Genomic DNA, 26910 nt, shown 5'->3' on the forward strand with positions numbered 1-26910 from the left:
CCTACTATGGGGGGTTTTGAGCCTGGTGACCAAGGGTCGCCTCTCGACCGCTGACTTCCCGCTGCATTTTATCATTTTTTCTTTCCCCTTTTTCCTTCCCTTCATCATCCTCCTCCTATCTTGGGACACTTTCCTCACTATTTTCCTTGGCTCTTTCTTTCCCTTCGTACCCTCTCCTTTCTTTTTTTATATCAAACCTGAAAGATAAAAGTTCTAATTAATTTATTGTTTTCTAATTTATTTGAAGTAAGATATTATGATGCATAATTATTGGAGTATGGTGTACATTTGGCAAACCAATTAGACTTCATTGGATCTTATAATACAGCTAAAATAAATATTATATGTTATTATAAGTAATAAGTATTACAGACAAAATGTATTATGCTATAATAATGTCATAAAAATTGCAGTTATATAATTGTTATTTAAACTGTATTTTTTCTATATTTTTAGCACATATTTTTAACATTTGTTTAAATAAACAATTTAATAGAAATGTAAAATTTCAAAATTTTAATGGAAATTTCCTTTTCTTTCCTTTCTGCCATTTTTGTCACTTGAATGGTGTAAAGATACCAAAACGATTAAAGGTTTACAAAAGTTATCTAAAAATCCTCCACTTCTTTTTGGATTTCTTCCTTAGCCTCTCTAATTCGGCTTGTAGTTCCTCGTTCTGTCTAACTAGTTGTGTTTGTCTTCCTCTCTCCAGTTCCTCCTGTTTCCATTTCATCTCCATGTCCCGGTCCTGTCTCTCCCTCTCGCTCTGCCGGTTGATCTTCTCTTCCTGCTCCCTCTTTTGCCTCTGTAATCGTGCTTGCTCCATGAATTTCTGCTTCTCAATCTCCTCTTGTTGGGCTTTCTTTGCACACTCGTGTATGTATCTCATTACGAAACTCTTCCTCTCCATGATCTCTTTCACTGGATCCTGTGGTCGGTGTTCTATTCTAAACTGAACGTCTTTAATGACTTCATGTAGGAACTTCAGCACCTCCTCGTGTCTCCCCCTGGTCTTCATGTGGTCTTCTTTCGTGTAGTTTTCAAATGAGAAAATTCTTTCCATGCCCATGTCCCGAAACGCGTTCTCCGTATCCGTCAGTTTCCCGCTGGTCTTGTGGGTGAGGACAACAATGGGGTACACACCTGAGAAACAAATAAAGAGATATGATTTTTTTTTCCCATGTTAACCAAATCTACAAGGTATTTGGGCATCACGACTGACATGGAACTGGATCAATGGAAGATTTGATTAATGGTCAAAAAGTGTGTATGCTTTTATTTGTGTTCCCCTTTTTTTGTAACTGTGTAGGGATATTATGTACCCCTTATGCCCCGTACACACAGTCGGATTTTCAGATGGAAAATGCTCGATGGGAGCTCGTTGTCAGAAATTCCGACCGTGTGTAGGCTCCATCGAACATTTTCCATCAGAATTTCCGTCACACAAAATTTGAGATCTGGATCTCAAATTTTCCGACAGCAAAATCCGTTGTCGGAAATTCCGATCGTGTGTACACAATTCCGACGCACAAAGTGCAACGCATGCTCGGAATAAACCAGAAGAGCAGCACTGGCTAGTGAACTTCCTTTTTCTTGGCTCGTCGTACGTCTTGTACGTCACCGCGTTCTTGACGTTCGGAATTCCCGTCAAGATTTGTGTGACCGTGTGTATGCAAGACAAGTTTGAGCCAACATCCGTCGGAAAAAATCCATGGATTTTGTTGTCGGAATGTCCGATCAATGTCCGACCGTGTGTACAGGGCATTACTCATTGTCATTGAGTGGCTTGAATCTGACTGCCCCTTATTATTAACCACTTCAATACTGGATACTTTCATCCAATTTTTCAGCTTTCAGCGATGTCGCTCTTTGAATGACAATTGCGCGGTCGTGCTACACTGTACTCAAATGCATTTTTTTTATAATTTTTTTTCACACAAATAGAGTTTTCTTTTGGTTGTATTTATTTACCACTGTATTTTTTTATTTTTTTGCTAAATAAACAAAAAAGACTGAACATTTTGAAAAAAAAACAAATGTGTTTTCTTTGTTTCTGTTATAAAATTTTACAAATATATAATTGTTCCTCATAAATTTAGCCCAAAATTTATTCTGCTACATTTCTTTGGTGAAAATAAACCCAAATCAGTGTATATTATTTAGTATAAAAGAAAGTTATGAAGTCTACAAATTATGGGATATATTTCTGAAAATTGATCAGTCCTGATGTAATGACGGCCAATCTCATTTCTTGAGGCTCAAAACACCAGGACAGTAGAAATATGATTGGGGGCTACAGGCACACCGGAAGTGACGCAGGAGTACGAGCTCGGTGCACATGGATTACATGACTGTTTTTTATTGATCTAAATGTAGAATAGTAAAATAAGCACTGGACCAATCAATAATCAGAACGGCGTAGCCCCGTTCCCAGCACCCGATTCAACAGGCATGGCATAAAAATGAAAAAATTAGCCGTTCTTATTAATAAACTTTTAAAAACGTTACTACACTATCGGAGATCTCTTCCTTGCATATCACTATATTCACTGGCAGGATCCCAAGGATTTTCCCAGAGGAGATCTTTCTGATTCCTGAGGTCCACAGGCGGTGTTCACCATTGAAAATATTCTTGGAGGTAGGCAGAGGCATATGGACCCATTTATCTAATGCTGTTACCTTACAGTGGTAAGGTGAGAGACTAGAGAGCACTGAGGTGTCACAGCAACTATAAGAAAAGACACCAGTCACCTTATTCTTTTGGAAGAGATAGTTCATCCACCCCTTCACCCTATCAGGCACTGCTGTGTCTGCACTCGGACTTCACTTAGTATATATCAGTCACTGCACACGTACAGTAAATGATTGCCACTTTTGTGGTCACTTTGCACATTGTTATTATTAGTTCATCGCACGTATTTGCATTTGTATATGTGCATTATATGTTATTGGTTTTATATTTACACATTCATATTCATTCGATCACTTGTTTGATGCACTGATACTTGACAGCGCAACACCACTACTCTAATGCCCTGTACACACAATAGAATTTTCAGACAACAAAATCCCGGATTTATTTCCGATGGATGTTGGCTCAAACTTGTCTTGCATACACACGGTCACACAAATGTTGTTGGAAATTCCGAACATCAAGAACAAGGTGACGTACAACACGTATGACGAGCCGAGAAAAATGAAGTTCAATAGCCAGTGCGGCTCTTCTGCTTGATTCCGAGCATGCGTGTAACTTTGTGCGTCCGAATTGTGTACACACGATCGGAATTTACGAGAACAGATTTTGATCTCAAATTTTGTTTGTTGGAAATTCCGACGGAAAATGTGTGATGGAGCCTACACATGGTCGGAATTTCCGACAACAAGCTCCTATCACACATTTGTTGTCGGAAAATCTGAACGTGTGTACAGGGCATGATACTTATCCCCTAAATTACCCCTTTTTGGGAAGTAGACAGTCCAAGGTATTTAGTAAGAAGCATAGCGGGCTTTTTGAAGTTGTAACTTGTTATCACAATGTTTTGGAAAATGAAGAAATTAAAAAAAGATTTTTTTTTTTTTTTTACATACTGTCACCAGTGCAGTGCAGCGTCATCAAATAACTGGTGTGATGGTGATCAGGGACACTGACTGGTAAAAGTACAAAAAAAAAATAATGTTATCATTTGTTTTATATATTTTTTTAATTTTATTTTTTATTACTTTTTTATTTTTTTACAATTTTTTTTAACACACTGGGGTTTACAAAGCTAGAGCGGGCAACATTAGTCACAATTCTGCAGAGAAATCAGCTTCCAGGTTTTATTGCTAAAGCTTACTACTTCAGCACCGGACCATTTGGCTGGCCAAAGACCAGATCGTTTTTTTGCGATTCGGCACTGCGTCGCTTTAACTGACAATTGCGCGGTTGTGCATCATGGCTCCCAAACAAAATTGATGTCCTTTTTTCCCCACAAATAGAGCTTCCTTTTGGTGGTATTTGATCGCCTCTGCGGTTTTTATTTGTTGCGCTATTAACAAAAAAAGAGCAACAATTTTGAAAAAAACTCAATATTTTTTACTTTTTGCTATAATAAATATCCCCAAAAAATATTAAAAAAAAATTTCCCTCAGTTTAGGCCGATACGTATTCTTCTACATATTTTTGGTAAACAAAAATCGCAATAAGTGTTTATTGATTGGTTTGCGCAAAAGTTATAGCGTCTACAAAATAGGGGATAGTTTTATGGCATTTTTATCAATAATTTTTTTTTACTAGTAATGGCAGCGATCTGCGATTTTTATCATGACTGCGACATTATGGCGGACACATCGGACACTTTTTACACTATTTTGGGACCATTGTCATTTATACACCGATCAGTGCGATTAAAAATGCATTGGTTACTGTGTAAATGTGACTGGCAGTGAAGGAGTTAACCACTAGGGGGCGCTGTAGGGGTCAAGTGTGTCCTAGGGAGTGATTCTAAACAAGGAAAAGGGGCGCCTCTGAGTATATATCAACAATCAATTATTCAACAAACAATATCCACTCACATGGAAGACTGTAATGTTGCATTCCAATACGTTTCTGGGTAGAGGAGAAGATGGAGGACTATAAGTCACAGCAAGTCCATACAGTGCAGACCCCACATCGGATCCTGGCGAGGATGGGGTGGGATAACTGGGCACAGCAGGGTCTCCCTCAGATGTCCAGATGGCGCTTCAGGATTAAAATGAGTTCGGGATGACACAGTCCATCTGTCTGCGGGTTCCAGGGATAAGGCTGTAAGGACCCCAAAGCCGATCACCGGGCTTGAGAAAGGAGTGCCGCTATTCTTACCACCAATAGCGAGCGAACTCGGAAACGCGTCGCACAGCTGTGACGTCACAGCCCAGCGCTGCGCTGCGCTTGCCCTCCAGGCCTCGTTTTGGCTCCCTGCACAGCCGTAGCTATCCCATCTCACGGAGCCATACGAGCCTTACTACACACCGCAGCACGCCCGGTGATCGGCTTTGGCGTCCTTACAGCCTTATCCCTGGAACCAGCAGACAGATGGACTGTGTCATCCCGAACTCATTTTAATCCTGAAGCGCCATCTGGACATCTGAGGGAGACCCTGCTGTGCCCAGTTATCCCACCCCATCCTCGCCAGGATCCGATGTGGGGTCTGCACTGTATGGACTTGCTGTGACTTATAGTCCTCCATCTTCTCCTCTACCCAGAGACGTATTGGAATACAACATTACAGTCTTCCATGTGAGTGGATATTGTTTGTTGAATAAATGATTGTTGATATATACTCAGAGGCACCCCTTTTCCTTGTTTATCTCTCCTAGCTTATTGGACCTTGCTTCTGGTCTTTTTTGGTGGCAGCCCTGACTGACTTCTCCTTATATATACTTTTATATATATATACCCATCTTGCCATTGGACTATTTAGGAACAGTTATCTGAGGTATACCGGCATTGCGCCTTTTTTACTTGTCTAGGGAGTGATTCTAACTGTGGGGGGCGTGGCTACGTTTGACACAACACTGATCACTGCTCCCGATCACAAGGAGCTGTGATCAGTGTCCTGTCACTAGGAAGAACGGGGAAATGCTTACATCAGCATTCCCCCATTCTTCCTCTCTGTGAGACGATCGCGGGTATCTCCGCGAACATTGAGTCTGCGGGACCCGCGATCATACTCATGGAGCTCGCGACGAGCGTGCGTGCCCACAATGCTGCGTCTTAAAGGGCAACATACAGGTACATTAATATGCCTGTACGTGCCATTCTGCCAACGTATATCGGCGTGAGCCGGTCGGCAAGCGGTTAAAGTGTTACTAAACCCAGTAATATGAAAATAGTTCATCTGCCCCCCCCCCCACAGTGCCCACAGCTTATAAATCTTCTTTTTACATTAAAATATTGCCAATATATACCTGGAGAAACTGTGAAGTTAATCATGTAACCGTGGTATACAGATCATCCAAAGTTTCTCCAGTGCTGAGAGTTCAGGTGGGAGGAGATTTCCCCTGCAGCCTGTATACTCGCCCACATGTGTGATGTCAACATCATGTGACCTGGCTATCTCTGAGAATAAGTAAATGTTTTCTGCAGCGTAAAAGACACAACTGAGCATGTACAGGTCGGCTACTGCCTGTATTAGCTGGCCTTCCCCATTGCAGGAGGGGGACAATCTATGCATATAGGATAAAACAGCCTTTTTACACAACGCAGAGGATTAATATTAGGATTGCTAACAGCAGTGTATTACATTGCTATAAGCAAGCATTCTACTGAATAAAACGAAATCACCCAGTCTGTTTTGTTGTGATTCAGTGCTTTGTCTTGGCCTAGGCCAACAAGGCCCAGGCCTAGGGCGGCACTGTGCGGGGGGGTGGCAAAAAGCCGCCCCCCCCCCCCGAAAATGGCAGCGGCGCCCTCTTCCCGACTCCCGCACAGCAGGGAGTACAGCTTAGCAGTGCAGTGCAGTGGCGTCCCGGGTGCTGTCAAGCCGCCCCTCCGTAAAGCTGTGATTCTGTCTCTGATTGGCCCTCTGCTGTGGCCAATCATGGGGAGGAAAACAGCGGTCAGGAAGCTGGGCGACGGCACGGTAAAACCAATTAGAGCCGCTTTCTCTCTCTTCTCCCTTAGGCTGACAGAAAGGGGAGGGGGGGGCGAGCGGGGGAGTTCTCTGGTAAATGGAGCTGCAGCGCTGTGACAGGAAGAGGAGAGATGCGGGTTGTCTGTGTATCTCCCCCGCTCGCCCCCCCTCCCCTGACAACCCGCATCTCTCCTCTCCCTGTCACAGCGCTGCAGCTCCATTTACCAGAGAACTCCCCCGCTCGCCCCCCCTCCCCTTTCTGTCAGCCTAAGGGAGAAGAGAGAGAAAGCGGCTCTAATTGGTTTCACCGTGCCGTCGCCCAGCTTCCTGACCGCTGTTTTCCTCCCCATGATTGGCCACAGCAGAGGGCCAATCAGAAGACTCTGGGGGGCATCATGGGAAAAGTAGTCCCTGAAGAGTGGCGGCCCCTGTGTGTCCACAGACATGCTACAGCCCCCAGCATGCATGCACTCTGCTGAGGGGGGGTGTTAGAGGAGAAAAAGAGAGTACTGTGCTGGGGGAAGTCAAAGAGGGAGCCATGCTGTTCCCGCACCACCAGAGAGCCACGCTGAACCCGCACCACCAGAGAGCCACGCTGTACCCACACCACCAAAGAGCCACGCTGTACCCGCACCACCAGAGAGCCACACTGTTCCCGTACCACCAGAGAGCCACGCTGTACCCGCACCACCAGAGAGCCACGCTGTACCCGCACCACCAAAGAGCCACGCTGTACCCGCACCACCAGAGAGCCACACTGTTCCCGTACCACCAGAGAGCCACGCTGTACCCGCACCACCAGAGAGCCACGCTGTACCCGCACCACCAGAGAGCCACGCTGTACCTGCACCACCAGAGAGCCACGCTGTACCCGCACCACCAGAGAGCCATGCTGTACCCGCACCACCAAAGAGCCACGCTGTACCCGCACCACCAGAGAGCCACACTGTTCCCGCATCACCAGAGAGCCACACTGTTCCCGCACCATCAGAGAGCCACGCTGTACCTGCACCACCAGAGAGCCACGCTGTACCCGCACCACCAGAGAGCCACACTGTTCCCGCACCACCAGAGAGCCACGCTGTACCCGCACCACCAGAGAGCCACGCTGTACCCGCACCACCAAAGAGCCACGCTGTACCCGCACCACCAGAGAGCCACACTGTTCCAGCACCACCAGAGAACCATGCTGTACCCACACCACCAGAGAGCCACACTGTTCCCGCACCATCAGAGAGCCACGCTGTACCCGCACCACCAGAGAGTCACACTGTTCCCACACCACCAGAGAGCCACGCTGTACCCGCACCACCAGAGAGCCACACTGTTCCCGCACCACCAGAGAGACACGCTGTACCCGCACCACCAGAGGGGGAGAAAGATAAAGCCACTGCCAGGGTACAGACATGCTACACTACTGACCAGAGTCAGCCTGGGCAACCCAGAGTGAGCGAACGTCCAGCCGGAGGGATCACTGTTGCGGTTTCACCGGGTCTGGTAAGAGCCTGTTGTCCATTATTTATTACTGTTCCCAGGGACTGAGCCATTAGGAAGTGCCTTACCTGATATCCTCTAGGCCTTGTTGACCGCCACAATGAGCTCCAACGCTGGGCCTCCAGTCAAAAAATTAAGGGGGATGACACAATTTTTACAGCTCCAGGTGACACTGAACCTAGTGACGCCACTGTCCCGGAGCCCACAACAAGTTCCGGCACTGAGCTTCGGTAACTGGCAGCCAGAGTGCGCTAGCGTGGGCACTCAGGACATCTGCCACCCAGGGTCCCACAAGCGGCGATCGGCTTTCCGTAGCAGCCGCCACCTCTCTCCCCACTGTCAGCCACACACACTCCTCAGCTCCTCCTCCTTCTCGGCTCCAATGTTCTAGTGTACACAGCCAGGAGGAGAAGGAGCCACAGAGGAGGGACACAACTTCAGTGCAAGAGCCACGCTTCTGCTCTGAGGTCTGTGTATAGTTTACAGTGGAGGGGGACACAGTAACCGGGAAGGGGGCAGATAACAAATGCACACATGGATGAGGGGAGGGGGGGTAAGGGGATATATGCTGGGTGCTTTGGGAGGGGTCTGATCCTCCCCTCCCAAAGCAACCAGCACATATCCCCTTACGCACCAAATGAAAAGATGCCGCATGCCTCTCTGTCCTCTTCCCGCGGCATCCCTCTGTCCTCCTCCAATGAAGATGACAGGGTGGATCTTTAAAAGAAAGGGGTGTGGCCTTGACAGGAAGGGGTGGGTCATATTTAAATTAGGGGGTGCGCAAGCTCAGTCAGGCCTAGGGCAGCACAAAACCTAAATACACCACTGTTGTGATTAGCTGTGATTGGTCAAAGCTAATCACATGGTGGAGGTGAACTGTGATTGGCCGTGTCTGTACCATGTGATCAAATTGTCCAGTCACAGCTAGCGACACAAATGTATGCAATGGATGGCATGAAAGGAAGCCCTCTATTGTGTTCAACTGTCATGTGGCCTGCTGTGATTCGTCACGATGCCCACATGGTAACGGCGGTGAGCTGGTACTCTGATCAGTCATCGACTATTCCATGGACACAGCCGGTGACAGATTGCGCCACTGTGTGGCCTCGATTGGCACTTCCTGACAGGACGTCATATGACTGTGTACTGTGGGACAAAAGATATAGTGAATGCAGGCTCCTGGGTTTAGTAATACTTTAAGAAAAAATATATAATTAATGTGTTTTATTTCTGGGTATGTCCTCGCTGTAGATTCGCCCTCACTTCCTGTCTGGTGAAACCATTGTCAACAACGACAGTTATTGAGGGCAATGAAGCCCCAAATAACTGGATCAACTGTAGCTCTTTTGAGTTGCCATGTGTGTGGCCTATTAGACTGCAGGGCACTCACTTACATCACATCTCTTGTGGGCGGAGAGCCGCACTGACGTCATCAAACACTTGCATGCCCTAGAAGATGGGGTGGCTCTGTGTGCCGGCCGACAAACGGGTTCTTAAAGACGTTTTATTCAGCAAACAACTGTAAGTGCAAAACTTGTGTTTTAACCGCTTGCCGACCAGCCGCCGTCATTATACTGCGGCAGGTCAGCACGATCCCGCTAACCGTCGTAGCTGTACGTCGGCTCGTGGGATCAGGATAGCAGGTGCACGCACCCGCTGCACAGCGAGGGTGCCGATGCTCGTGGCCAACGGTCACGTTGACCGTCGGCCGCGAGCGATCGCGGGCGCGAGGGACAGAACACGGAAGTGTGTGTGTAAACACACAAATCCGTGTTCTGTTCTGAGAGCAGTGACAGATCGTGTGTTCTTATTAGCTAGGAACCACGATCCGTCACTTCCTCTAGTCAGTCCCCTCCCCCTTCAGTTAGAATCACCTCCCAGGGAACACAGTTAACCCCTTGAGCGCCCCCTAGTGTTAACCCCTTCACTGCCAGTGACATTTTTACAGTAATCAAAGCATTTTTAAAGCACTGATCGCTGTATTAATGCCAATGGTCCCAAAAATGTGTCAAAATTGTCCGATGTGTCCGCCATAATGTCGCAGTCCCAATAAAAATCGCAGATCGCTAACATTACTAATAAAAAAATAATAATAAAAATGCCATAAAACTATCCCCTATTTTGTAGACACTATAACTTTTGCGCAAACCAAACTATATACGCTTATTACAGTTTTTTTTTTTTTTTACCAAAAGTATGTAGAAGAATACATATCGGCCTAAACTGAGGAAAAAAATAGTTTTTTTATATATTTTTGGGGGATATTTATCATAGCACAAAGTAAAAAATATTGAGTTTTTTTCAAAATTGTCGCTCTTTCTTTGTTTATAGCACAAAAAATAAAAACCGCAGAGGTGATCAAATACCACCAAAAGAAAGCTCTATTTGTGGGAAAAAAAGGACATCAATTTTGTTTGGGTAAAACGTCGCACGACCACAAAATTGTCAGTTAAAGCGGCGCAGTGCCAAATCGCAAAAAATGGCCCGTTCATTCAGCAGCCAAATCTTCCGGGGCTGAAGTGGTTGAATAAAAGTTTTACTGAGATTTTACACTATGTGGAGCTTTTTGTTCCTTCCGAGATACCATCTCAGCCTACATGCTGCCATTGGAGTGATGCGTTGGTGATATCATCTGGACCCGGTGTAAAGGCATTGGCCGCGCTATAGCCACGAGCGTTATTGATCCCTTGTAATGAGGGATCAATAAGAGCCGGTGAGCCGTCCCTACAGCTATTGGTGGAGGCACTGATTGTTTACACTTTGGTGGTGGTTGGTGAAGATAACTTCAGGATTTACTGTCACAACATTTATGGACTGTGTATTGATGCAATACATAGGCGAATATTATATATATATTTTCTTATTTCGTTGATTTATACTTATTAGCGCAACCTGTTGTTTTGTTTTTGTTTATCTCTTGTAGAAGTTTGAATAAATTCTTTCATTTGGAATATGCAACTTTATTGGAAATACTTGAGCCAAAGCAATAGCACTTTTTTTTTTTATTTTTTATTAATCGGACGTTGTACCTGTTAGGTCTCTTGATTTCAGGAGTACCTTCTTTATATTTTCCTGTTCTTCTGATGTGATCGATGTTTTTACGCTGAGAAGGCAATAAAGTAAAAGAATAGTTCAGGTATTATTAGTAGTTCAGGTATTGTTTTGTTATTATTTTAACCCCTTTCCATTCAGTTCTGGTGTCCCTTTAAGTGGGTCTTTAGACCCAGGGGGGGGGCAGGGAGGAATGCCCAATCACATGACCACTTTGATTGGCTGCCACAGTGGTCACATGATTGGGATCCCATCCTGCTAGCTCTTAATCATGGCTAGAGACCTAGCCCTGTCGATGACAGCTCAGCCACTGTGCTGGAAATGTTCAATGAGAAACCTCGGCCATCCCTGAACATAAATGTGCGGTGCATGGCTGTTAAAGCCCTCTCCCTTTTTCATACATACATATGCATTAAGTGGATGGCAATGATGATTTGTCAAATACAACTGATAACGGCAAGAGAAAAGGAGGTAAAATGATTGATGATCTTTAGAAATGGAAGGCAGCATATAAATTGCAATATTAAGAAGTAACATTGCTGATTTAGGCATTTCTGGAAACAATTGGGATGCTTCGACCTCCAAAGGAGGGGGATATTGTTGGAAGAACAACAGCAAGTTGCTTATGTACTGTGACTATGTATGCATTATACCTGTCTATGCAGCAGGTGGCGCTGCAGTGTTATAGTGTAATGTGCATGTAAATCTATTGTTTGAAGTGCTTTCCTCTGTGTTCAGTTGTGTTCCTGTTCCCATGCTGTTAAGATATGTTCTGCTGGCCTCCATTCAAGTAAAGTTGTTTCCTGTATTCAAGAAGCTTCCAGCGCATCATATTAATACTCAACTAACAGATATGAGAAGTCTTAGCAATTGGTGGGATTGGTTAGCGCTTATACATTGGCAACATTGCAAGTTTTAATTCTGAAATGTTGGCTAAAATCAGCAGATTTTAAGTAAATTTTACCATTTTGGTTAAATGTAGACACTGGGAAAGGCAAAGTGATGGTGGTTTTCGTGATTTTTAAGAGTGTGTTGGGCTTTCATGAGAAGCTTCTTTCAATGGCTACCCTAAATACACCAGCTGTCAAAGGGAAATACACTGGGACTGATTTACTAAAACTGGACAGTACAATATCTGGTGCTTAGAAACCAATCAGATTCTATCTTTTGAGTAAGCTGAAGTTAGAAGCTGATGGGCTACCATGCACAGCTGCACCAGATTTTGCACTCAACACTTTAAGTAAATCAACCCCCATTGTATCTGGGCCACACACTGATGACATCACCAATTCTAAAACAATGGAATGCAGTGACAAGAGTTCAGAGCAGAGTCATCCTGCAATCCCTCCTCCCGCCCCAACGCATTTCATCCAAAAAAAAAAGGGCTTAATCAAGGACACTGACCCTAAATACACCTCTCTAAAAAAATCATGCAAATGTTTTTCAAGAAAATTCCATCCAAGCAACTCAGTGAGCAAAACTGTGAGTTTTCACTATGGCAACATGTTTCTCATTTGTCTAGAAAATCGGGTTTGCTGATATCCTCCCTGTCCATTTCAAGTTAGGATACAAGGACAACGGGGCTTATTCTTTCCCAAAATTCCAAATATCCACTGCTAATAGTTTGGCACTTCAGTAAAACACAAAAAAAATATTTCCCACACTTTATGGATGTGCTGATAAATGTATTTTCTATCACTGTAGAGCCTGACTGTAGATATCTTCCTGATGAAGTGGGCATGGGCCCGTAAAGCGTGTCGCAGTTGCAGCAGGCAATCCGTTGCCTAATGGAGCGGGGATGCAATTTTACATTGCGGGACTATGCTGCAATTGTGGTGCAGCCCCATTGAACTCAGTGGGGTAGTCTGACAGATGGTGCCTCCTGTCAAACTCTACACTCCAAGTTAACAAATGCAGCAGCCACCACCAAATGTGTACAGCTTTGTCCAACTGTATTTTTACAATTTGGGTGGGTGACTGGGGGTAGTAAATCACCTTTGTTACTACCCCCTGGCCACCCATTTGAAAGAGCCCTATCAGGGTGCAATGCTATAATAAATGTTGATAATAAGTCACCTCTAACGCTGGGTATCCTATGTGTGTGGATGTTGCTGTGATATGTAAAACTATAAGTTTAGTTTTTACATTTTAGAATAGGTTGCCTCGAGACTGACCGAATTTTAAAGCTTGCCTTGACTGAAAACACATATAAAAACACAAGGCTTTTGGTCCGAATCCAGCCCACCAGGTCATTTCTAGTTTCCCTCCCATCTCTCCTGCAGCTGTGGGACCCCCTTAGTAGTTGGCAGCAGAGAGAAGGACAGAACTCCTTAGGCAGATCCTGCGCTTCTCCATGTAGCTATGAAGAGGCTCGCCTCTGCCTTCCCCCCGCCTCAGCAGTCAGCAGGTTAGAGGAGGATAGAACTCCTACAGATCCTGCTCTTCCCTGTGTAGCCACAGCACCTCCTAATCTCAGCCCCCCCACCCCTCCCCTGGACTCAGCATTAAAGCGGAGTTCCACCGATTTTTTTTTTTTTTAAAGTCAGCAGCTACAAATACTGCAGCTGATGACTTTTAAAATATGGACACTTACCTGTCCAGGGCGCCCGCGATGTCGGCACCTGAAGCCGATCTGTCCCTCGGCTCTCGGGTGCTGCCGCCGCCATCTTCGTTGAGAGAATTAGGAAGTGAAGCCTTGCAGGTTCATATCCTGGTTCCCTACCGCACATGCGCGACTCACACTGCACGTTCCCACTGGTCCCTGCTGTTTCCTGGGACCCGTGTGTCTCCCAGAAGACAGCAGGGGGGATGGGAAGTGGTGTAGATACCCATGGGTGGCGCGGGTATCTATGCCTGGAAGTGGGAACAAAATACCTGTATTAGACGGGTATCTGCTCCCCTCTGAAAGGTGCCAAATGTGACACTGAAGGGGGAAATCTGAAATGCAGAAGTTTCCAATTTTGTGTGGAACTCCGCTTTAAGCAGACTCCAGCCCTCCTCTGGTCCTCTTCCAGACTCTGCACTTTTTGCTTCCCAGCTCCACCCCCAGCTTCTTCCCAGCAGCAGCACAAGGAAGGGGGGTGCAATGTGAGGTAAAGGAGGGTGGGGAACCCTTGACTTCTGATGTAAGGGGGGTGGGGTGCTCTGCCATCTTTGAGGGCAAACATAATGCTGATGCAGGGAGCAACCAAATTGAGTTTGACACCCCCCTAATCTAGAGAATATGTCGGAGCAGCATACAGTATAATCATTACAAAGATGGTTTTCATGAGCAATAACACGATTCTCTTACCTGTGTACAAATACCGGAAATATGAAATCAGAGGTGGTCATCGATTTCTCCGCTCGAGTTATCCGATCCACAAGCTCAAATCCTTTGGGCCAATCAACTTTACCAAGAGGTAGCAGATTACCTGAAAAAAAAGTGTAATAGATGATAGATAGATACAGTTAGGTCTATATATACCGTATTTGGACACAGGCACAACTTTCATATTTTTGGCTCTGTATGCCACCAGAATAAAATTAAAACAAAACAATCCAAATGAATTTGAAGCGCAGACATTCAGCTTTAATTCAAGGGGTTGAACACGAATATCAAGTTAAAATTCTAGGAACTACAACCATTTTTATACACAGCCCCCCCCCCATTTTCAGGGGCTCAAATGTAATTGGACAAATGAATAGATTCACAAATAAAATGTTCATTTTTAATATTTTGTTGAGAATCCTTTACTGGCAATGACTGCCTGAAGTCTGGAACCCATGGACATTATCAAAGACTGGCTTTCCTTCTTTCTGATGCTTTGCCAGGCTCTAACTGCAGCTGTCTTCAGTTGTTCTTTGTTTGTGAGTCTTTCTGCCTTTAGTTAAATTCGTTTTGCCTTCAGCAAGTGAAATGCTCAACTGGGTTGAGATCAGGTGATTGACTCAGCCATTGCAGAATATTCCACTTCTTTTCCTTCAAAAGCTCCGCGGTTGCTTTTACAGTGTGTTTTGAATCATTGTCCATCTGTACAGTGAAGCGCCGTCCAATCAACTTTGCTGCATTTGGCTGAACCTGGGCTGACAGTTTACAGTATCTCGCAAAAGTGAGTACACCCCTCACATTTTTCTAAATATTTTCTTCTATCTTTTCATGTGACAACACTGAAGAAATGACACTTTGCTACAATGTAAAGTAGTGAGTGTACAGCTTGTATAACAGTGTAAATTTGCTGTCCCCTCAAAATAACACAGCCATTAATGTCTAAACCACTGGAAACAAAAGTGAGTACACCCCTAAGTGAAAATGTCCAAATTGGGCCCAAAGTGTCAATATTTTGTGTGGCCACCATTATTTTCCAGAACTGTCCTAACCCTCTTGGGCATGGAGTTCACCAGAGCTTCACAGGTTGACAGGTTGAGTCCTTTTCCACTTCTCCATGATGACATCACGGAGCTGGCGGATGTTAGAGACCTTGCGCTCCTCCACCTTCCATTTGAGGATGCCCCACAGATGCTCAATAGGGTTGACATGCTTGGCCAGTCCATCACTTTTACCCTCAACTTCTTAAGCAATGCTAAAAAGATCAATGGTGTCAGTGGGAACATATCTGAGAGGAAGAAATTGGAGCTCCGCTTTAAGGTAAAAAATCTTCAGTGTGCAGCTCCCCCCTCAGTCCCCCCCCCATACTCACCTGAGCCCTATTCCGATCCAGCAATGTGTCCTCATTATAAAAATATGAAATTTGAGGCATAACGTGACTTATGCATATAAACCTACAGTAGATCCATAACATTGAACCCCAAAAACACAAAATATGTGCTTCAATAAAACAAATTCAGGGAAAAGCTGAACATATACAGTGTAGTCCCAGATATCTTCAGGTATAAAAAGTCCCCAGCAACAGTTGGAGTAAGTATCAGTTCATGGAAGAAAGTTGTTATAGTTCTCAATGCAGGAGTGTCAGCAGAAAAAAGTCAAAACCATCTAAAGACCCAAGGTGGAAGAGCAGGCCACCCATGTGTGACAGTTGGGGGCTTGCTGGAAACAAATGACCACTAGAGAATAGTCAAAGCTCACGTTTAGAAAATATTAGAATCCAAAGGCCCTCTGGTCACTTAGCCTCAAAGTGCATGTCATAGAACCCTATTCTGCCTATTATGGCTTATGACATATTTATTTGGCTGCTCTTGCGTGAAGCGCTGGTCTTGTGAGAAGTGCTGCTCTTGTGAGAACCGCTGCTCTTGTGAGAAGCACTGCTCTTGTGAGAAGCACTGCTCTTGTGAGGACCGTTCCTCTTGTGAGAAGCACTGCTCTTGTGAGAACTGCTGCTCTTGTGAGAAGCGCTGCTCTTGTGAGAAGCACTGCTCTTGTGAGAACCGTTGCTCTTGTGAGAACTGCTGCTCTTGTGAGAAGTGCTGCTCTTGTGAGAACCGCTGCTCTTGTGAGAAGCACTGCTCTTGTGAGAACCGCTGCTCTTTTGAGAACCGCTGCTCTTGTGAGAAGCACTGCTCTTGTGAGAAGTGCTGCTCTTGTGAGAACCGCTGCTCTTGTGAGAACCGCTGCTCTTGTGAGAAGCACTGCTTATGTGAGAAGCACTGCTCTTGTGAGAACCGCTGCACTTGTGAGAACCGCTGCTCTTGTGAGAAGCGCTGCTCTTGTGAGAAGCGCTGCTCTTGTGAGAACCGCTGCTCTTGTGAGAACCGCTGCTCTTGTGAGAACCACTGCTCTTGTGAGAACCGCTGCTCTTGTGAGAAGCACTGCTCTTGTGAAAACCACTGCTCTTGTGAGAACTGCTGCTATTGTGAGGAGCACTGCTCTTGTGAGAACCGCTGCTCTTGTGAGAAGCACTGCTCTTGTGAGTAGCACTGCTCTTGTACGAAGCGCTGCTCTTGTGAGAACCGCTGCCCTTGTGAGAACTGCTGCTCTTGTGAGAACCGCTGCTCTTGTGAGAATCACTGCTCTTGTGAGAACCACTGCTCTTGTGAGAAGCACTGCTCTTGTGAGAAGCACTGCTCTTGTGAGAACCGCTGCTCTTGTGAGAAGCACTGCTCTTGTGAGAACCGTTGCTCTTGTGAGACCTGCTGCTCTTGTGAGAACCGCTGCTCTTGTGAGAACTGTTGCTCTTGTGAGAACCACTGCTCTTGTGAGAACCACTGCTCTTGTGAGAACCGCTGCTCTTGTGAGGAGCACTGCTCTTGTGAGAAGTGCTGCTCTTGTGAGAACCGCTGCTCTTGTGAGAACCGCTGCTCTTGTGAGAAGCACTGCTCTTGTGAGAAGCACTGCTTATGTGAGAAGCACTGCTCTTGTGAGAACTGCTGCTCTTGTCAGAAGCACTGCTCTTGTGAGAACCGCTGCTCTTGTGAGAAGCCCTGCTCTTGTGAGAACCACTGCTCTTGTGAGAAGCACTGCTCTTGTGAGAACCACTGCTCTTGTGAGAACCGCTGCACTTGTGAGAAGCACTGCTCTTGTGAAAACCACTGCTCTTGTGAGAACTGCTGCTATTGTGAGGAGTACTGCTCTTGTGAGAACCGCTGCTCTTGTGAGAAGCACTGCTCTTGTGAGAACCGCTGTTCTTGTGAGGAGCACTGCTCTTGTGAGAAGCGCTGCTCTTGTGAGAAGCACTGCTCTTGTGAGAACTGCTGCTCTTGTGAGGAGACTGCTCTTGTGAGAACTGCTGCTCTTGTGAGAAGCACTGCTCTTGTGAGTAGCACTGCTCTTGTACGAAGCGCTGCTCTTGTGAGAACCGCTGCTCTTGTGAGAACTGCTGCTCTTGTGAGAACCGCTGCTCTTGTGGGAAGCGCTGCTCTTGTGAGAAGCGCTGCTCTTGTGAGAAGCACTGCTTATGTGAGAAGCACTGCTCTTGTGAGAACCGCTGCTCTTGTCAGAAGCACTGCTTATGTGAGAAGCACTGCTTATGTGAGAAGCACTGCTCTTGTGAGAAGCACTGCTCTTGTGAGAACCGCTGCTCTTGTCAGAAGCACTGCTCTTGTGAGAACCGCTGTTCTTGTGAGGAGCACTGCTCTTGTGAGAAGCGCTGCTCTTGTGAGAAGCACTGCTCTTGTAAGTAGCACTGCTCTTGTACGAAGCGCTGCTCTTGTGAGAACCGCTGCTCTTGTGAGAACTGCTGCTCTTGTGAGGAGACTGCTCTTGTGAGAACTGCTGCTCTTGTGAGAAGCACTGCTCTTGTGAGTAGCACTGCTCTTGTATGAAGCGCTGCTCTTGTGAGAACCGCTGCTCTTGTGAGAACTGCTGCTCTTGTGAGAACCGCTGCTCTTGTGGGAAGCGCTGCTCTTGTGAGAAGCACTGCTCTTGTGAGAACCGCTGCTCTTGTGAGAAGCACTGCTCTTGTGAGAAGCACTGCTCTTGTGAGGAGACTGCTCTTGTGAGAACCGCTGCTCTTGTGAGAAGCACTACTCTTGTGAGAACCGCTGCTCTTGTGAGAAGCACTGCTCTTGTGCGAAGTGCTGCTCTTGTGAGAACCGCTGCTCTTGTCAGAAGCACTGCTCTTTTGAGAACCGCTGCTCTTGTGAGAACCGTTGCTCTTGTGAGAACCGCTGCTCTTATGAGAAGCACTCCTCTTGTGAGAACTGTTGCTCTTGTGAGAACTGTTGCTCTTGTGAGAACCACTGCTCTTGTGAGAACCGCTGCTCTTGTGAGAAGCGCTGCTCTTGTGAGAAGCGCTGCTCTTGTGAGAACCGCTGCTCTTGTGAGAAGCACTGCTCTTGTGAGAAGCACTGCTCTTGTGAGAACCTCTGCTCCTGTGAGAAGCACTGCTCTTGTGAGAACCGCTGCTCTTGTGAGAAGCACTGCTCTTGTGAGAACTGTTGCTCTTGTGAGAAGCATTGCTCTTGTGAGAACCACTGCTCTTGTGAGAACCGCTGCTCTTGTGAGGAGCACTGCTCTTGTGAGAAGTGCTGCTCTTGTGAGAACCGCTGCTCTTGTGAGAACCGCTGCTCTTGTGAGAAGCACTGCTTATGTGAGAAGCACTGCTTATGTGAGAAGCACTGCTCTTGTGAGAACCGCTGCTCTTGTCAGAAGCACTGCTTATGTGAGAAGCACTGCTCTTGTGAGAACCGCTGCTCTTGTCAGAAGCACTGCTCTTGTGAGAACCGCTGCTCTTGTGAGAAGCGCTGCTCTTGTGAGAACCACTGCTCTTGTGAGAACTGCTGCTCTTGTGAGAAGCACTGCTCTTGTGAGAACCACTGCTCTTGTGAGAACTGCTGCTATTGTGAGGAGCACTGCTCTTGTGAGAACCGCTACTCTTGTGAGAAGCACTGCTCTTGTGAGAACCGCTGCTCTTGTGAGAAGCACTGCTCTTGTGAGAAGCGCTGTTCTTGTGAGGAGCACTGCTCTTGTGAGAAGCGCTGCTCTTGTGAGAAGCACTGCTCTTGTGAGAACTGCTGCTCTTGTGAGGAGACTGCTCTTGTGAGAACCGCTGCTCTTGTGAGAAGCACTGCTCTTGTGAGAACTGCAGCTCTTGTGAGAAGCGCTGCTCTTGTGAGAATCGCTGCTCTTGTGAGAAGCACTGCTCTTGTGAGAACCGCTGCTCCTGTGAGAACTGCTGCTCTTGTGAGAAACACTGCTTATGTGAGAAGCACTGCTTATGTGAGAACCGCTGCTCTTGTGAGAACCATTGCTCTTGTGAGAAGCACTGCTCTTGTGAGAACCACTGCTCTTGTGAGAAACGCTGCTCTTGAGAGAACCACTGCTCTTGTGAGGAGCACTGCTCTTGTGAGAACCGCTGCTCTTGTGAGAAGCACTGCTTATGTGAGAAGCACTGCTCTTGTGAGAACCGCTGCTCTTGTCAGAAGCACTGCTCTTGTTAGAAGCACTGCTCTTGTGAAAACCGCTGCTCTTGTGAGAAGCACTGCTCTTGTGAGAACCGCTGCTCTTGTGAGGAGCACTGCTCTTGTGAGAACCGCTGCTCTTGTGAGAACCGCTGCTCTTGTGAGAATCACTGCTCTTGTGAGAAGCGCTGCTCTTGTGAGAACCACTGCTCTTGTGAGAACCGCTGCTCTTGTGAGAAGCACTGCTTATGTGAGAAGCACTGCTTATGTGAGAAGCACTGCTCTTGTGAGAACCGCTGCTCTTGTCAGAAGCACTGCTCTTGTGAGAAGCACTGCTCTTGTGAAAACCGCTGCTCTTGTGAGAAGCACTGCTCTTGTGAGAAGTGCTGCTCTTGTGAGAACCACTGCTCTTGTGAGAACTGCTGCTCTTGTGAGGAGCACTGCTTTTGTGAGAACCGCTGCTCTTATGAGAACCACTGCTCTTGTGAGAACTGCTGCTCTTGTGAGAAGCACTGCTCTTGTGAGAACCACTGCTCTTGTGAGAACCGCTGCTATTGTGAGGAGCACTGCTCTTGTGAGAACCGCTGCTCTTGTGAGAAGCACTGCTCTTGTGAGAACTGCTGATCTTGTGAGAAGCACTGCTCTTGTGAGTAGCACTGCTCTTGTACGAAACGCTGCTTTTGTGAGAACCACTGCTCTTGTGAGAACTGCTGCTCTTGTGAGAACCACTGCTCTTGTGAGAACTGCTGCTCTTGTGAGAAGCGCTGCTCTTGTGAGAAGCGCTGCTCTTGTGAGAACCGCTGCTCTTGTGAGAAGCACTGCTCTTGTGAGAAGCACTGCTCTTGTGAGGAGACTGCTCTTGTGAGAACCGCTGCTCTTGTCAGAAGCACTGCTCTTGTGAGAACCGCTGCTCTTGTGAGAAGCACTGCTCTTGTGAGAAGTGCTGCTCTTGTGAGAACCGCTGCTCTTGTCAGAAGCACTGCTCTTTTGAGAACCGCTGCTCTTGTGAGAACCGTTGCTCTTGTGAGAACCGCTGCTCTTGTGAGAAGCACTGCTCTTGTGAGAACCGCTGCTCTTGTGAGAACCACTGCTCTTGTGAGAAGCACTGCTCTTATGAGAACCTCTGCTCCTGTGAGAAGCACTGCTCTTGTGAGAACCGCTGCTCTTGTGAGAAGCACTGCTCTTGTGAGAACCGTTGCTCTTGTGAGAACTGCTGCTCTTGTGAGAACTGCTGCTCTTGTGAGAAGCACTGCTCTTGTGAGAACTGTTGCTCTTGTGAGAAGCACTGCTCTTGTGAGAACCACTGCTCTTGTGAGAACCATTGCTCTTGTGAGGAGCACTGCTCTTGTGAGAAGTGCTGCTCTTGTGAGAACCGCTGCTCTTGTGAGAACCGCTGCTCTTGTGAGAAGCACTGCTTATGTGAGAAGCACTGCTTATGTGAGAAGCACTGCTCTTGTGAGAACCGCTGCTCTTGTCAGAAGCACTGCTTATGTGAGAAGCACTGCTCTTGTGAGAACCGCTGCTCTTGTCAGAAGCACTGCTCTTGTGAGAACCGCTGCTCTTGTGAGAACCGCTGCTCTTGTGAGAACCACTGCTCTTGTGAGAACCACTGCTCTTGTGAGAAGCACTGCTCTTGTGAGAACCACTGCTCTTGTGAGAACCGCTGCTCTTATGAGAAGCACTGCTCTTGTGAAAACCACTGCTCTTGTGAGAACTGCTGCTATTGTGAGGAGCACTGCTCTTGTGAGAACCGCTGCTCTTGTGAGAAGCACTGCTCTTGTGAGAACTGCTGTTCTTGTGAGGAGCACTGCTCTTGTAAGTAGCACTGCTCTTGTACGAAGCGCTGCTCTTGTGAGAACCGCTGCTCTTGTGAGAACTGCTGCTCTTGTGAGGAGACTGCTCTTGTGAGAACCGCTGCTCTTGTGAGAAGCACTGCTCTTGTGAGAACCGCTGCTCTTGTGAGAAGCGCTGCTCTTGTGAGAATCGCTGCTCTTGTGAGAAGCACTGTTCTTGTGAGAACCACTGCTCCTGTGAGAACTGCTGCTCTTGTGAGAAACACTGCTTATGTGAGAAGCACTGCTTATGTGAGAACCACTGCTCTTGTGAGAACTGTTGCTCTTGTGAGAACCGTTGCTCTTGTGAGAAGCACTGCTCTTGTGAGACCCACTGCTCTTGTGAGAAACGCTGCTCTTGAGAGAACCGCTGCTCTTGTGAGAAGCACTGCTTATGTGAGAAGCACTGCTTATGTGAGAAGCACTGCTCTTGTGAGAACCGCTGCTCTTGTCAGAAGCACTGCTCTTCTTAGAAGCACTGCTCTTGTGAGAACCACTGCTCTTGTGAGAAGCACTGCTCTTGTGAGAACCGCTGCTCCTGTGAGAACTGCTGCTCTTGTGAGAAACACTGCTTATGTGAGAAGCACTGCTTATGTGAGAACCGCTGCTCTTGTGAGAACCGTTGCTCTTGTGAGAAGCACTGCTCTTGTGAGAACCACTGCTCTTGTGAGAAACGCTGCTCTTGAGAGAACCACTGCTCTTGTGAGAAGCACTGCTCTTGTGAGAACCGCTGCTCTTGTGAGAACCACTGCTCTTGTGAGAAGCACTGCTCTTGTGAGAACCACTGCTCTTGTGAGAACCGCTGCTCTTGTGAGAAGCACTACTCCTGTGAGAACTGCTGCTCTTGTGAGAAGCACTGCTCTTGTGAGAACTGCTACTCTTGTGAGAAGCACTGCTCTTGTGAGAAGTGCTGCTCTTGTGAGAACCGCTGCTCTTGTGAGAACCGCTGCTCTTGTGAGAACCGCTGCTCTTGTGAGAAGCACTGCTTATGTGAGAAGCACTGCTTATGTGAGAAGCACTGCTCTTGTGAGAACCGCTGCTCTTGTCAGAAGCACTGCTTATGTGAGAAGCACTGCTCTTGTGAGAACCGCTGCTCTTGTGAGAACCGCTGCTCTTGTGAGAACCACTGCTCTTGTGAGAACCGCTGCTCTTGTGAGAAGCACTGCTTATGTGAGAAGCACTGCTCTTGTGAGAACCGCTGCTCTTGTCAGAAGCACTGCTTATGTGAGAAGCACTGCTCTTGTGAGAACCGCTGCTCTTGTGAGAACCGCTGCTCTTGTGAGAACCACTACTCCTGTGAGATCTGCTGCTCTTGTGAGAACTGCTGCTCTTGTGAGAAGCACTGCTCTTGTGAGAACTGCTACTCTTGTGAGAAGCACTGCTCTTGTGAGAAGTGCTGCTCTTGTGAGAACCGCTGCTCTTGTGAGAACCGCTGCTCTTGTGAGAAGCACTGCTTATGTGAGAAGCACTGCTTATGTGAGAAGCACTGCTCTTGTGAGAACCGCTGCTCTTGTCAGAAGCACTGCTTATGTGAGAAGCACTGCTCTTGTGAGAACCGCTGCTCTTGTGAGAACCGCTGCTCTTGTGAGAACCACTGCTCTTGTGAGAACCGCTGCTCTTGTGAGAAGCACTGCTCTTGTGAGAAGCACTGCTTATGTGAGAAGCACTGCTTATGTGAGAAGCACTGCTCTTGTGAGAACCGCTGCTCTTGTCAGAAGCACTGCTTATGTGAGAAGCACTGCTCTTGTGAGAACCGCTGCTCTTGTGAGAACCGCTGCTCTTGTGAGAACCACTGCTCTTGTGAGAACCGCTGCTCTTGTGAGAAGCACTGCTCTTGTGAGAACCACTGCTCTTGTGAGAACCACTGCTCTTATGAGAAGCACTGCTCTTGTGAAAACCACTGCTCTTGTGAGAACTGCTGTTCTTGTGAGGAGCACTGCTCTTGTGAGAAGCGCTGCTCTTGTAAGAAGCACTGCTCTTGTAAGTAGCACTGCTCTTGTACGAAGCGCTGCTCTTGTGAGAAGCACTGCTCTTGTGAGAACCGGTGCTCCTGTGAGAACTGCTGCTCTTGTGAGAAACACTGCTTATGTGAGAACCGCTGCTCTTGTGAGAACCGTTGCTCTTGTGAGAACCGTTGCTCTTGTGAGAAGCACTGCTCTTGTGAGACCCACTGCTCTTGTGAGAAACGCTGCTCTTGAGAGAACCACTGCTCTTGTGAGGAGCACTGCTCTTGTGAGAACCGCTGCTCTTGTCAGAAGCACTGCTCTTGTTAGAAGCACTGCTCTTGTGAGAACCACTGCTCTTGTGAGAAGCACTGCTCTTGTGAGAACCGCTGCTCCTGTGAGAACTGCTGCTCTTGTGAGAAACACTGCTTATGTGAGAAGCACTGCTTATGTGAGAACCGCTGCTCTTGTGAGAACCGTTGCTCTTGTGAGAAGCACTGCTCTTGTGAGAACCACTGCTCTTGTGAGAAACGCTGCTCTTGAGAGAACCACTGCTCTTGTGAGAAGCACTGCTCTTGTGAGAACCGCTGCTCTTGTGAGAACCACTGCTCTTGTGAGAAGCACTGCTCTTGTGAGAACCGCTGCTCTTGTGAGAACCACTGCTCTTGTGAGAAGCACTGCTCTTGTGAGAACCACTGCTCTTGTGAGAACCGCTGCTCTTGTGAGAACTGCTGCTCTTGTGAGAAGCACTACTCCTGTGAGATCTGCTGCTCTTGTGAGAACTGCTGCTCTTGTGAGAAGCACTGCTCTTGTGAGAACTGCTACTCTTGTGAGAAGCACTGCTCTTGTGAGAACTGCTGCTCTTGTGAGAACCGCTCCTCTTGTGAGAACCGTTGCTCTTGTGAGAACCGTTGCTCTTGTGAGAAGCACTGCTCTTGTGAGATGCACTGCTCTTGTGAGAAGCACTGCTCTTGTGGGAACCGCTGCTCTTGTGAGAAGCTCTGCTCTTGTGAGGAGCACTGCTCTTGTGAGAACTGCTGCTCTTGATCTGAGTGGTTCTGAGTAGTTGCTGTATGTGTACCATGTGACCATAAGAATAAAACTTTGGACCCTTAGTGTGCTGATGACATTTCTCTACTCTGTGCATCTAAGAAACACAGTGGCGACTCAGGAGCGAGCAGGCATGAGGGTCCCTAGAGCAAGCTTGATATAGGGCACTCGGGGGGGGGGGGGCAGGAGCACCAGCAGGAGACCCAAAAGAGGAGGATAGGGCTGCTCTGTGAAAAAAACACTTCACAGAACAGGTAAGTATACCATGTTTGTTATTTGAAAAAAAGAAAATCTGAACCTTTACAAATGCTTTAACTGATCTTGCTTGCATGTCCAGCCATGCACATTTCACCTTTTTGTTCTCAGGGAGAGGATTTGCACTGGTCCAGAGAGCAGATCAAGAAAGGTAAGGATAATTAATTTACCAGCACTCTCCCTTCTGTTCCTGACAGTATGCCATCCCAAGTATTATGTCAGTGTTTCACCATCTCCCTAAGACACGTAAAGGTTTAGACCCACTTAAGGGGCACCCCATAGTTGCTGGGATAGGCTCCCTTAATGAACATTTAGGTTTATGGGTTGATTGTCAGCTACAACTCTTAGTGAGAAGCCTCCCTGCTTACCTTAGGGACACGAAACAGTTGTTGCAATGTTGTGGGGATTTGCTATGGGAGGATGGAGACACTTGGGTAACGTGTGACGTGACCAGTCTCTATTGGTCGATACCTCATCATATGGGCTTGCGTGCTGTGGAATTCTTTCCTGATCGTTTCAGCAATTAAGTTGCAACAGCTGAGTTTGATTTTAATGAGATGCACTTGTGCTGTCATGTGATTTATGTGTTATAAATGTGATTGTAGCTTTTGCAACTTCTGTGGTTTTGACAAAGCACTTCCATAGTGTGAAACGCGTCAACCTACCTGCATTTCCCCTGCCTGTACCCATCCAGTGCTTTTAATATTTATGCTTCAATAAAGACTTTCTACTTTACTCTCTGTGTAGGTGTGCTGCCGATCCAAAGATTCTCTGTTCCATACCATCCCAAGGGATGAATCTATAGACCCATAGGAGTTAATTTGCTAAAGGCAAGTTCACTAAGCTCTAGAGGCAAATTCCTTTGCAAAGTGAAGAGCCTATTTACTTTCATAAATCCACCCCATTGTGTACAATGCTCCTATAAAATGTCACTCAGTCATCAAAGTTTCAATGCACTTTGCATGATTCTGGCACTCACCAAGCTGAGCAAAGATCTCTCCGGTCTCGTAACCGTCCATTTTTCCTAATCCTCGATTATCCACCAGTGTGATGTTTCTTGTGAGCTTATATGGGATTCGCGTCATTGTACTGCCGCCATCTTCCTCTTTAGCTTTGGCCCAGTTCTGATATTCCCCGTCTTCCAGGACGTAGATACAAGTGTTAATGAAAGCAGATTTCCCATGACCTAAAAAGCCGAAGAGCTGGATGAGGATTCTGTTGAAACCCTGATTGCCCTTTTTACATTTGTCCAAGCTAAAACTATTAATGCAACTTCTGAGCTCCTCTATGTCCATATCTGACGAGATGTTTTCTTTGCAAGTGAGTTCCTTGAACTACGAGCTGCTGGTATACAGTCCAGGTCCTAACGAGTTTTACTGTACAGAAAAAGGAAAGGCTGCAAATCAGAGCGAATGATTCTACTTGTTTACAAGAGGCAGGTATGCAGTGCAATATCCACACCTTATTTCCTTATTACCTGTAGTTAGAGATACAACTGGTAAAACTTTAATCTCTAAGGGTCAGCTCTTTGTTATACAATCTTTTATAGTTGTGTTATTCATACATAGTGGCATCCTAAATATTAAAAGATTTTTACTTTTCTGCTTTTTGTCTAAGATTGAAGATTTGCAGACGTCTACTTACTGCTAGACCCACAAGGCTCACAATATTTTTATTTTTAGGAAAAGAAAGCTTTAATCAGAGAAATATGAAGGCTACTGTTGCTGATTGCCTTTCCGAAAAAAGTTAGTTGCATGTTTTTTTATCACCTCTTTTCAAAGCAGAACTGTTGGCGCTGGGACTTTGATATTAATTTAACCATTGCCGAATGTGCCATAGCGGAATGATGGTTACAGCGTGGCCGGCCAGTTCTGGGAGGGCGTCATCATGGTGTCCTCCCGTGATTGCGTCTGCCGT

The 26910-nt window shown here is 46.6% G+C and overlaps 1 protein-coding gene across 1 annotated transcript; it reads right to left on the minus strand.

The window, feature by feature from the left end:
- Window positions 1-413: 413 nt before the first annotated feature.
- LOC141148161 (uncharacterized) lies at window positions 414-26414 on the minus strand. Its single transcript, XM_073635343.1, has 4 exons — window positions 25973-26414; window positions 14431-14551; window positions 11117-11190; window positions 414-1143 (listed from the first exon to the last, which is right to left on the minus strand). The coding sequence occupies exons 1-4, from the start codon at window positions 26286-26288 to the stop codon at window positions 605-607; spliced, it is 1050 nt and encodes a 349-aa protein (XP_073491444.1). The 5' UTR covers window positions 26289-26414; the 3' UTR covers window positions 414-604.
- Window positions 26415-26910: the final 496 nt, after the last annotated feature.

Source organism: Aquarana catesbeiana, linkage group LG06, assembly GCF_042186555.1.
Source record: "Aquarana catesbeiana isolate 2022-GZ linkage group LG06, ASM4218655v1, whole genome shotgun sequence".
Taxonomy (NCBI): Eukaryota; Metazoa; Chordata; class Amphibia; order Anura; family Ranidae; genus Aquarana; species Aquarana catesbeiana.